Source organism: Olea europaea, unplaced genomic scaffold, assembly GCF_002742605.1.
Source record: "Olea europaea var. sylvestris unplaced genomic scaffold, O_europaea_v1 scaffold1264, whole genome shotgun sequence".
NCBI classification, from domain to species: Eukaryota; Viridiplantae; Streptophyta; class Magnoliopsida; order Lamiales; family Oleaceae; genus Olea; species Olea europaea.
The window spans coordinates 243,928-255,937 of record NW_019230089.1 but is presented as its reverse complement, the minus strand read 5'-3'; the positions used below and the strand labels follow the sequence as shown (position 1 = coordinate 255,937).

Below are 12,010 nucleotides of genomic sequence, written 5' to 3'. Positions count from 1 at the left end.
TTTTCACTTTAATTTGTATATATATAAAAAAAAATATTAGACTAAATTGAAATATTTAATCCCGTCCCGCCTTTCGCAAATTTCAAAGAAGCAGGGATGAGGATTACGGCTCCGATCCAGTCATGATCCATTGCTATATATATGTACCTTGAAATGGGGGCCAACGGAGGTGTGGGATGTTAATTTTAGTACTAGTGGTTTATTTAGTAACTAAAATTGAAGGAAAATTGACTTTTCATGATCCGATCGCGATGAATTAAAAGTTTGATGACCAATTGAGATTTCACTAAAGCATACAGTGACCAAAAATGAAATTAATTAGAAGTCTTGGTATCCTCGTAGTGGAGCCCGATTCCTGGTTTCTAACTGTTGTAGTGTTGTACATATGGGGTGACGAGAATCTAGAATTATAAAACAGCCGGCGCTTGTTCCGTTCATTTCATCAATTCAAATTCGACCCTACAACCCCCACTCCCATTTTTCTGTTTTTCTCTATCATCTTCTTTCTTGTTATCACATTCGAGAATTTGGGCTCCCATTGGAGTCTTTCATAACCATACGCCTAGAAATTATTATTTGTTTTCACTTAATCCCAAGTAGCATTTCTCGAAGGTAATGTTTGTTTCACTAAATCTTTGTGTTTTCAAGCACTACTATATGTCATTTGACCGATCTTTATGCTTAATGTATTATTCTCCACTTTTGTCAATTCTAAACTATTGAAATCGTGGGTTTGTTTTGCATAGGATCCGGAATCAGTGGCTTCAAGTACTTAAAATGGGTTGGAAGGATACGATATCTTTTCTTCGTGCGCCGAATTTCGGGCAAATGTTTGAGGTTTGTACGAGATTTTGTTTCTTTTTCACCTTTTTGATGTAAGATTGGTTCTTTTCAAGAAATTGCTTAAATTAAGATTGATAGGGGTGGCTATAATAATGTAAGATTGATGGTTTTCACAACAGGGGTGGCTTTAATTTTATAAGACTAATGCTTTTCAAGAAATTGCTTACATTAAGAAGAAATGAATGTTTTAACTTTATTAAGATACTTATTTTTTAAATTGTGGATCATGTTCTATAAAGACAAAAAGTAGCTTGCTTGGGGATTAATGTTATGCAGTTTAAATGTTTAATTTCTTTGGCTGATCGGTTTATTACTCAATGATAGAGACGAATTATTCTAAACACATGCGGTGTTCATTGGTTGAAGTGCTCAATCTGAAACTAGTTAATTTGTTTTGAAGAATGCGGAAAATCTAGTAGTGTTTGGAAAAATTATTGCCTTCTCCCAATTGTGTTGATCAGAACAATGAACTGAAGAGGTTCTACTATCAGTTGATATGGTATTAAATCCATATTAAGCTTTGTCCTTTCTGAGTTCGACTTTGGATGGTGATTTTACATTTACGTTAAAATTGAGAGAGATTTAATACATCTAAATTTTTAACCGTATCTCTGTATATGGGACATTGTGCTTTAATTGATAATTTCTTGTTCTAAGTCAAGAATGATCCGATTTTCAACTTTTTTCTCTGTTTTAGTCATTTCTAAAATTTCCCTGGGGATAAACTCTCATAGTTAAAATTGATGAAAGCAGTTTAGCTCTTTTGCTGATATTTACACACACACTAGTTAGAGAATAAGAGTTTCGTATGATTTAGCCCCTGCTTGGTTCTGATAACAATCTGCTTAGCATCAGAATCCAATACTGTGAAATTGGGAATTTGGATTAAAAATTGCAAGCCAAAAATCAAACAGTTGAAGGGGTCTGTCAACATACCATTCACGCCTCCCTAAATTAACAATTCTACTCTTGGCTTATGTTATGTAATCACCATTTTAGCCCTGACAATTTTTCACCTAATTTTACCTATTTTTTCTCTGCCAAAACAACCTTTTGACCAAGTAGTGGGTGTTGACATTTGAGGATACTTAATTACTCTGCCAAAGCACAAATATTTTAATGATGAGAGGCCAACCTTTATGTTGCCAAAAAATTCAATTTCCCTGCAGGAAGTTGGATCAGATATGCAATGAAATTAGATTAAGAATTTTAAGTTGCATACACATTGGGATTATTTGGATCACAGCATTACATATGATTGGACAGCACAATGGACAAGATTTTAGCTTATTTTTGCTATCTAATACTGTCATTGTTGTACGTTGCACCTTATGTACAAGCAACTAATGTCTAGATCAACCTTATGTACAAGCAACTAATGTCTAGATCATATCTTCAATTCTTTGCTACCGATTCATATCATCTGCTTTATAAGTATGCTGTTTATAATATAAACCGAGATTCTTGGTGAAGCTTCATTGGATTATGATTACTTATGAACCTGTTTTGCAAGATAGCTAGTGATGTTAACCAGTTAATCATGCAAGATATTAAATGATATCGAACTAATGATTATACAGCAATTTCGCAATTAAAGTGCCTTTTGTAATTGAAGTTTTCAATTTTAATGATATTCTATTTTATTATAAACTTCTATATACAACTTAAATAATGCTGTTTCATTCCATTTGCCAACAAATAGGGCAGAGCAAATGAGGTTGAACTTGGATGTCGACACACTGTAAAGTCCCACGGGCCAACAGTTGCAAGGACTCACAAGCATGACTGGCTTATATTGCTGCTTCTTGCTGCAATAGAGGTCATTCTAAATATCATTCACCCTTTCTATCGTTTCGTTGGGAAGGACATGATGACAGATCTCAAATATCCCATGAAAGATAACACAGTACCTGTGTGGGCTGTTCCTGTGAGTATCATTTTATTGCTAGATTATTTGATGAAAATTCATTTGAATTATCTATTTCTTCAGTGATCAAAATAAATAGGCGATGCATTTGATTTAACTTACATGATTAGCTGGATTAAATTGAGTTGGGTGAAAATGTTTGTTTTATACAGTTTCTTATATTTAATTAACCTTGATTTGCTTTCAGTGATCTATTTCATATCCTGTTATGGAGAAGTCGAGCTTCATACAATGATCTTTACTTTTCTTCACAAAATACATCGATTTTATCTGTGTTGCTTATCTTTTTTGTTGGAAAGATGCGAAGGCATGAGATTGATATTTTATGAAGATGCTATTTAATTTTCCATAGTCTTCAGATGATTTACTCAAAATTTCATCGAGCTTTTGTTATAATATGCTATCGGAATAAAGTGGAAATAATAGAATCTTTTTGATGATCAGATGTATGCAGTTCTACTGCCTATTGTCATTTTTCTGCTCTTCTATCTGCGTAGGAGAGATGTATATGATCTGCACCACGGCATACTAGGTAATATAATGCTTTTTCTCATAACTTATTAGAACTTGTAGAGAGTATTAATTTTGTACACCTTTCTCTTTCGAGTGCATGACTTTCTTAGTAATTGATCTGCAGGACTCTTATTTGCGGTGCTAATAACTGGGGTCCTAACAGATGCGATAAAGAATGGAGTTGGCAGACCTCGGCCCAACTTTTTCTGGCGTTGTTTTCCTGATGGGAAAGATGTATGTCGTCTTAAACCTTCAATGCATTGTTACTTCATTCACTTCCCGATTTAGATTCTCTATCTTCAATATCATTATACTGTGCGATGTCATTTATATATAATTTTGGGATTTCATATGGCATAGTGAATTTCTTGTTTATAATAGTTTATGGTTTAAACTAAGCATTCACTGCAGTATGACACATCTGCATTTATCTTCGCGCTGTTTATAAATTAATGTCCATGTTGACTAATAGAACATCTCTTTTCTAATGTATCGAAATGAACTAACAGTGAAGTTACATTTATATTTCCTGCTCCTTTAACAGTTATATGATCGTTGGGGCAATGTGATCTGTCATGGTAAAGACAGTGATATAAAGGAAGGACATAAGAGTTTCCCAAGTGGCCATACTTCATGTAAGTGATGCCTCTTGCTTTGTGCTAGTTTTAGCTCTTGGGCAAAAGTTTAAGGTAATACAAACGGTCAAAATTGCCTATGAAGTTATGTGGATTCGGACTAGGCGATTTTGATCCTGTATTTCTGAAGTGACTATTGGTATGAGAATTTAATCGGTAGTTCTCTTATTTTTTGCTTTAAACCTAGAAGTTGCTGTATGTCTCACAAAATTTTGTAAATTCAACTTTCTTACCCGAGTTTTATTGCCAATGTCTGAACTAATCATCTGACAAAATTTAGCACATATTTCAGGGTCATTTGCAGGTCTTGGATTTCTGTCATTGTACTTGGCCGGAAAAATTAAAGCATTTGATCAGAGGGGTCATGTGGCAAAACTATGCATTGTTTTTCTTCCTATCCTTGCAGCATGTCTTGTTGGAATTTCTCGTGTTGACGACTACTGGCATCACTGGCAAGATGTATTTGCCGGGGGTCTCTTAGGTTTGTTCTTTGCCAACTGTTAAATTAATCAGATTATTTTTCATCTTCCCGTGCAATAAATCCGTATACCTTTTCAGGTCTTGTCGTTGCGACATTCTGCTATCTGCAGTTTTTCCCACCTCCATACCACACAGAAGGTAGCGTATTCACTCTGTTGTTATCCTATACCTTGCTCTTCGTTTAAGTGAATGTACAGTATGAAATACCATTGTTATCTGAGTATTTCAGTTGTTTCCAAAAGTTTTTAAGATGTCTGTACTCGACGAATTCTGTTTTGCCGGAGACACTACACCGATATATTATCAAGTAGCCCAACTTTATCTTCTAGCCAAATTGAAGAGTTTTCAGTAACTAACTAGAAAAATAAACCGTGTATTTTTGAAATGCGTGTTACAGCACTTACTTGGAACAAAACATTGAAAATTATATGATTAGACCTCCCCCAAATAGATGAAACTGGGATTGATTGGTGGAATTCTGAGCATATAGAAAAAAAAAAAACCCATGGAGGGCAGTAGATGGAGTAGTTTTTCTGGATCAATGCCTTTAGGAGCCTCAACAAAATCCCGAAGGTCTAGCCTTGAAAACACTGGATTTTGCTTCGGGATTTTTTGGGTTAGCTCATCGGTAGGAAAGAGTCAGACTGTCCATGGCCCTTTCCAGGGAATAGATTGATATATTATTATCATCACCAGTCTTTCTTCATTTTACAATACCTCCTGTTTTATATCGAAAAATACAGATAAAGTTCGAATGACAAGGGAAACAAAATTGTTGAATATTTGTTTCCATCATGATCAAGTAGTTGTTATATTACAATGCACTTACTTTGGTTGTCTATTGATGGCAGGATGGGGTCCTTATGCCTATTTCCGAGCGCAGGAGGAATCCCGTTCCAATCCACAAACGGACCAACCCATGAATGGAGTCAGCATGCAACAATTAAATCAGCGATCAATGCCGAGAAACATTGCAGAAAATCGCTTAAACTCAAGTTTCGATGACATGGCGTCTGGCATAAGGTAGATTAGGCATAAAATGTAGCTTCTCTCTTTTCTAGTTTAAGCAATTTTCCTCTTTCAAAGTTTCATGCTTGAAAGCATTATTTGATTGCATTAGTCATACAAGTAAAGAAATGATTTCTTCTTTCATGGTTCATAATACATGCTTGTTATTTTGATTATTTTGTTATCAGTGTAGCTGAGAATTTTTCTTTTTCCATCCTTTTTTTTTTTTTGTTACCAGTCTAGTTTAGTTAGTACATGTTTTAATGCAAATAGGATACCAAGTATCAGGAAACATAAAAGAATTAAGTTTGTGTTTGATCAATTTTATTTTTCATGGAAAATGTCATTTTTTCCTTCAAATTCTTACTTTTGGAGTGTTTGATTGACATTTTATTCATGAAAAATATTTTTTCAAAAGTTGGTTACATGCGCATGTTTTCTTAAAAATGAAGAAAAACATATTTTTTTCGTTTGAAATAATTTTCTCTCTCTCTCTCTCTCTCTCTCTCTCTCTCTCTCTCATTCATGATAGATTTATACGGAGATTCTCTTTATATACTAGTTTATATATATTCGGAGAAATGAGAAATCTTTAATATTATAAAGTTTAAGAAAACCCGAGATGTTTGTAAAATATTTGGTAACAGTCTTATTCAGTTCTACGTATTAAATATATCAGTGCATGGTAACCAAATTTTCCTCTTATTCAGTTCATTATTTTATCCAATTTCAGTTTGTATTTTCAAAACTTCCTTTATTTGTTATGTACATTTCGAGCAATTCTTACTTGCTATGGAAATATTTGGTCTACAAAATTTCACAGGTGCATGATATCGTAGATAAATAATAAATTGATGAATAGATTACCGTCCCATGAAAACTATGTCTTTAATTTAGGATTAATTAACTCTTATGTTTAATCAAATAACCGAGTTTGATTATCAATTCTATACTAATTTATATTAATAAACTTCTAATGGGCAAATTATGAAGCTTTCGTAAAATTTGGTTGAATGATTACTGAAACATTGAATCCCCTTATTAATTCAATTTAATATCATGACAATATGTAACGATTCTTGTTTATCGACGTTCCTAAATTTTTTAATAATCTCTATCGAGTAGAATTAAATGTATTCTCTCATGTGACTTTCGTATATTTTTATGAAATATGCGAACATAAAAGCATGCATTAAAAACTTTAGAACATCTATTGAAATCATGTAAAGCATATATGTATAGCTCTATCTTTCATCAGACCTTACAATGATTATTATAATATTTTAGAACAATGCCCTGCATATAGGGCACTGTTTTACAGGGAGCTTACAGGCCCCCTTATTGTAGCTGCAGGTCGATCCCTTTGACTTGCATTAAAAAAAAATTAATAATAATAAAAATAAAAATTGTGCGGGCTCCACCTTTGTGTCTGTCCTAGCTGACCTCTGTAATTGCCTCCCTGTATGTGAAGCGCGATCCAATATTCTATCTATCATATTGTCTTTATTGATAATAATAAAATTCACACATTAATTCAATTAATCAGCAAGGACTCGAAATGCATTAACCCCTACGAGCGCATGGTACTATATTTTGCACACGCATGGCACAGCTGTTTAGTCCCTAACTTTCTTTCAGGCCATGAGTTGGTTCCTTTTCCGTGCAATTTCAATCCTTATTCTTCTAGTCATGTCCAATTGATTCTTCATATTCAATCGTTACTATGTGGTCTGAATAACCTTTTATATGCATTTTGGTCCACGGACTTTTGAATTTTTCATTTTTTGTTGGTTTTCATTCATTTCTTCCAATTTCATGTCGAATCACTGAGTTTTACCTAATAAACCAAATATACTAAAAAAATTAAACCATAATTCGTCAAAAGTATTTCTAAATGTCTACATTTAAAGGTCTAGAAAAATGTATAAAATACCCTTATTAAACACCCCTAAACTTGAACATTTTTGGTCCTTAGACAAAATTGTAACATATCTCAATAAGCAAGCATGCAACAAAATTTCAACTAGATAATCTACGATTTGTCTTGGGATTGATTACAATGTGTTGAATCTATTAATAACTTCAAAATCACAATATAGAAAGCAAATTTCACCTATGCAATGTACAACTGATATATGTGTATAAAGAATTAAGTCAAACGCCATAAATTCATAAGTTGCTTCAATTTTCCACTCGCAATGATCAAATTTACACTCTCTTCACTCGTAAGATACTCACCACTAAACTTATTCTTTTAACTCTCATTCCCCAAGAATAATCCAATGTTCAATTTTCATATTATTCTTCGCTCTCCCTAATTTGAACAGATTTACTAATTACAAGTCAATATCTCAACAAATAGGATTTTACAAATTTTTAATTGCTTCAACCTCTAAAATCAACTTGGTTAATTATCACTTGTCAAAAGTCTAATTCGCTTAAATAAGTGTTTGGGGCTTAATTAATGCATGTGCATGTCTCCTGTTCTATACACATGTTTTTTCAAATTTGTTAGGCATATTCTATTTTATGCACTAGTTTGATCCCTTTTTGAGTTTTCTTTTTTGAATTTTCAATAAATGTCCTCGTTGGGATCTTTTATATGGTAGCAATCACTCATGAATCATGGTACTTTTTTTTAATACAATGATTAGTACAATGTATTTCATTAAACACTTATTCTCAAGAATCGACATTTAGCTTAAGATTCTTATCTAATCTTCATCTTATTGATTTTAGACAATTCACAAAAGAATTATATTGTGATCTTTGGGTTTAACATCCAAGCTCTACTATTTCAGCATATCAATTGTACGAATCAACTTATTACAGTACAAAACTTAATTCACGTGTGCAAATGATATCAAATTCTACATATATAAGTATCAATTAATCTAAGCATGTAATATATTTACAGTTCTTAAATTAATACATAATTTTAAGTATATTCATTATAGCTGTCAAGGAAGAGCTTCATTCCAGAATGCCTGGACCATCTTGTGTAGGGATCAATGATCTAAAAGACATAATGTGTGACGATACCTAGAGATCAAGCGATGGGCTGAATGAGCTTATGTGAGACATAGACGTAAAAAAACATAAAAAGACATTTTCTTGTTTTAATTTTTAATCAACCAAAAAATATTTAATAATTAAAAAGAATATGTACCAAACATCTAAAACATATTTATAGAAAATTTATACATTTTTTCAAAGTTTTCGACAAAATGATAAATTTCAAATGTAAATACTAAATAGCAAATAAATAGGAATTTTTGGAAGCCCTTTGTAAAGTGCTTCGAAAGGCTGTTTTGAATCTAGGGTAGACAAAGTAAAAAATCAATCTTAAATTTTGACTTAAAAGAATTGTAAATTTTTTTTTAAAAAAAATAAAGAAAAGATAATAATGCACGCCTAGGTGGGCATGATCGCACCTAAGCACGCATTAATGATCAACGATTGCTGTTGACTACTAAATAAGACGTTAAGCCACTTGACTTGGTGTTTCTGCCACGCATCGCACCTAAGCACACCTTTTAGAACATTGGTAGGAAAGGGCGTAGGGTGGGTTGGATCGGTTTTTGACCCCAACATGGTCGACTTGATAAAAAAAAGTCAAACCAATCTGCCACATTTATATGTTTCAACCCAACCCAATCAAGTTTCAGTTTACTTGGATTGGTCGGTTTGGACTTCGAACCAAAAAAAAAAAAAAATTCTGTTAGACAACAAAAAGTAAAAACCATAAACACCAGTTGGACAATAAAAACCCATCAAGACGTCAACCACACAAATTACTGAAATAAAAATGCTAAATAATTCCAATCATCAAACCTAAAATGTAAATACAAAATTAATCATCCCAATAACCATCACATTTCTTCCAATTTGGTCTTCTATTTGCGTGACTTCATCATATCCCAGAATCCAGATAAGCAGACCAGGTTGAAGAAGCTCCAGAGAAAATCCAGATAGCCCATTTGCTAAGATACACGTCAAGAAAAAGTCTGCCTGAAATAAAATGGTGAAAGACAAGGAAGCATTAAGGTATTACATCCATATTCCAGGGAAGTATATTATACAAACAGACCACCATAGCCTATTCCCTCCAAAGAAATATGTAAGGCCACTTAGAAATTATGCTGATCATTTCAGGTACACTTCATTTTTATGCTATTAATGAATTTGATAGGCCACAGACTAAAAACATATCAACATTTCAAATTGATGCATTAGTCAGATTACGAACATAGCATAGATAAATTAGGAAGTCACATTTCCAAAAAAATAAGACCATCTCCATAACAGATTGACAACAGGATTCATGTTTTGAGAAAACAATAAGTCTGTATGAAACAATTCAATATTATTTGAATTATTGGATGTCATAATCATGCAATAATTTGCAATAAAAACAGCAAGTTGGCCAAAAACTCAGCATAAAAACTTGATTCTAAATTGTACAGAAACTATTGGAAACATATATTTATATGAAACTATTGACTGATAAATGTGTCTACCTGGAAACTTGTAAAATGAATGAATCACTTAGCGTTGGGCCCTTGATCAATATATATATAACTTCCATCCAATTGGTTGTAATGCTCAACATCTTCCATGTAGAAACCATCCAAGTTCGGTGAAGTTTTCAACCAATTTTGAATGCATACCAAGACCTCCACCATTTTAGGACTTAAAGATCACGGAAAGGATCAATGATCCTTCCTCCAGTACTAAATGCACTTTTTGAAGCAACAGTTGAAACTTGAATTGCCAACGCATCCCTCGCCAAATTGGAAAAGACGATGAAAACTATCTTGATAACATCCATGCCAGAGAAATTCATACCAGTAAAGTCTATATAAAAACTTCAAGTAAAATCCTTTCTTTTTCCACTAGAATCTGAAAAATTTTATTCAGTTACTGCTAATCAACTTGGAAATGTTATGCTAGCCAGACCAAGAAAATAAGAGATTTACAACACGAAAAAGTTTGACCAGTAGACTTACTAAAGGTCATTAAAAAATACAAAGGAACAAAGTCAATTGGATCTTTTATAGCAGAAAAAAAAAATAATAATAAAACAAAATCCTAGCATTTGTTCTTTACTATGGTGTGAACTGGAAGGGACTTTCATGGCAGGGAAGAAACAAAAATCTAAAGTGTTTATGGACTCATTAACAAAGCAACAGTTGAAGTCAAGTAAACATTAGCTTATTTGCATGGCAGTCCATTGATCATAAGTGAAGGCATATTGTGCATAAGTCCATTGCAGGCAAAATGAAATCCAGCAAAAGACAAACAAATCCAGGAAAGGATAGACCACTCAAATGAAACTTGTGAAAGTCGAACATAACTACATAAGTGCAGGCATATTGGTAAATGGTAAGGGTAGGAGAAGAGGAGAAATGAAACTACAGTTACAGACTTCGAGGGAAATACATACAAGAGGCTAGCGGCTAGGAGACCGGCGTGGGAGAGCTGCAGCTTTGACGATGGGGAAGAAGTCTTGCCTCTCGCGAGTCACGGCTGCCTTTGAACTGAAAGAGAGATTGGGGATTTCAGGATTTCTCACGGTTTCGATTTCAATTTTATGGTTTTTATTTAGCCCCGTTTGGACTCCATTATTTTAAATTATAATGAAAGAAAAAATAATTTTTCAAAAAAGGAAATATTTTTTTTCGATTTAAAATTACCGCAAGTGTATGGTTCGTAACAAGTAATAAAGTGGATTTTTAAAAGTCCGAATATCGTCCCTCAGAGATTGAGTAGTTCAATTCTATATAATCTAGCCTTAACCGAATCTAATTGAGTGAAAATATGGTCTAAATGCAAAAAATCCTAATTTCAATTAAGAAACCCTAATTTCAATTAAAAACCCTAATTTCTATTGAAAACCTTAATTTCTCAATTAGAAACCCTAATTTCAAAATTTCTCTAATTAAATGATTCAAACACTCAAGTAAGTGAAATTAAGCGAGTTTAAAAGCTAATTTATTAAAATGAATCAAACTAAACTCACTAGGATCACGAATCCCCAACTGAAGTTATAAAAACCCTACTTTCATAAAATTAATGATTTGATGAAAATTTGCCAATTCAATGTTCCTAATTCTATCCAATATACTCTCTCGATATATATTAGACCTATTCTTGCATACCACCAGCCTATATCTCTATGGATGATGCAAACGTACAAGAATGCATGTAGTTTTGTGAACAATTTAAGAATGGCATAAAGCATAGGGGTATATCTCTATCCCCTATCGGACCCTATGTTAATTTACACCTTATCGAATCTATTCCACTTCTCTCGAATGTAAGAAACAAGTCATCAACACTCACACAATCATTGGCCACTAATTGCGGAAGAAAATTAATGCATGTAAATCAATCAAATTATCCAAACGAGTCTTTATATTAAATTCATGAAATATAGAATTAAAATAACAAACAACGGTTCATCGATCATCTAGTAATTGAAAACCTAGCCTAGAAGATTCATAATTACAAAAAAAAAAAGCGAAATTAATAAATAGAAAGAATAACACCCATATGAAAGTTCTTGAAATCTGAAATCTTGAATAAAACCTTGAAAACCCCT

The 12,010-nt window shown here is 32.9% G+C and overlaps 1 protein-coding gene and 1 long non-coding RNA gene across 4 annotated transcripts; one reads left to right on the top strand and one right to left on the bottom strand.

Moving 5' to 3' along the window:
* The first annotated feature begins 348 nt into the window (after positions 1-348).
* On the top strand, positions 349-5,560 carry LOC111374611 (lipid phosphate phosphatase 2-like). Of its 2 annotated transcripts, none has more exons than XM_022997313.1 (9): positions 349-612; positions 732-837; positions 2,546-2,770; positions 3,215-3,302; positions 3,408-3,517; positions 3,828-3,918; positions 4,211-4,399; positions 4,477-4,536; positions 5,250-5,560. In XM_022997313.1, the coding sequence occupies exons 2-9, from the start codon at positions 778-780 to the stop codon at positions 5,423-5,425; spliced, it is 999 nt and encodes a 332-aa protein (XP_022853081.1). In that variant the 5' UTR covers positions 349-612; positions 732-777; the 3' UTR covers positions 5,426-5,560. The 2 variants fall into 2 exon arrangements, with proteins under 2 accessions (XP_022853081.1, XP_022853080.1); XM_022997312.1 differs by having other exon boundaries at positions 376-612; positions 747-837.
* A 3,622-nt stretch (positions 5,561-9,182) lies between these two features.
* Positions 9,183-10,987, bottom strand: LOC111374601. Of its 2 annotated transcripts, XR_002699164.1 has the most exons (3): positions 10,853-10,987; positions 9,927-10,308; positions 9,183-9,417 (listed from the first exon to the last, which is right to left on the bottom strand). It is a non-coding gene; the product is annotated as an uncharacterized LOC111374601 (long non-coding RNA). The 2 variants fall into 2 exon arrangements; XR_002699163.1 differs by having other exon boundaries at positions 9,927-10,987.
* Between the last annotated feature and the right edge of the window lie 1,023 nt (positions 10,988-12,010).

What these genes read in the sequence shown, in the direction of transcription:
- LOC111374611 (XM_022997313.1), top strand. Translation starts at nt 778, where the DNA reads ATGGGTTGGAAGGATACGATATCTTTTCTTCGTGCGCCGAATTTCGGG. An exon ending in ATTTCGGGCAAATGTTTGAG is followed by an intron (nt 838 to 2,545) that starts GTTTGTACGAGA and finishes GCCAACAAATAG; the next exon opens with GGCAGAGCAAATGAGGTTGA. An exon ending in ATTTGCCGGGGGTCTCTTAG is followed by an intron (nt 4,400 to 4,476) that starts GTTTGTTCTTTG and finishes ATACCTTTTCAG; the next exon opens with GTCTTGTCGTTGCGACATTC.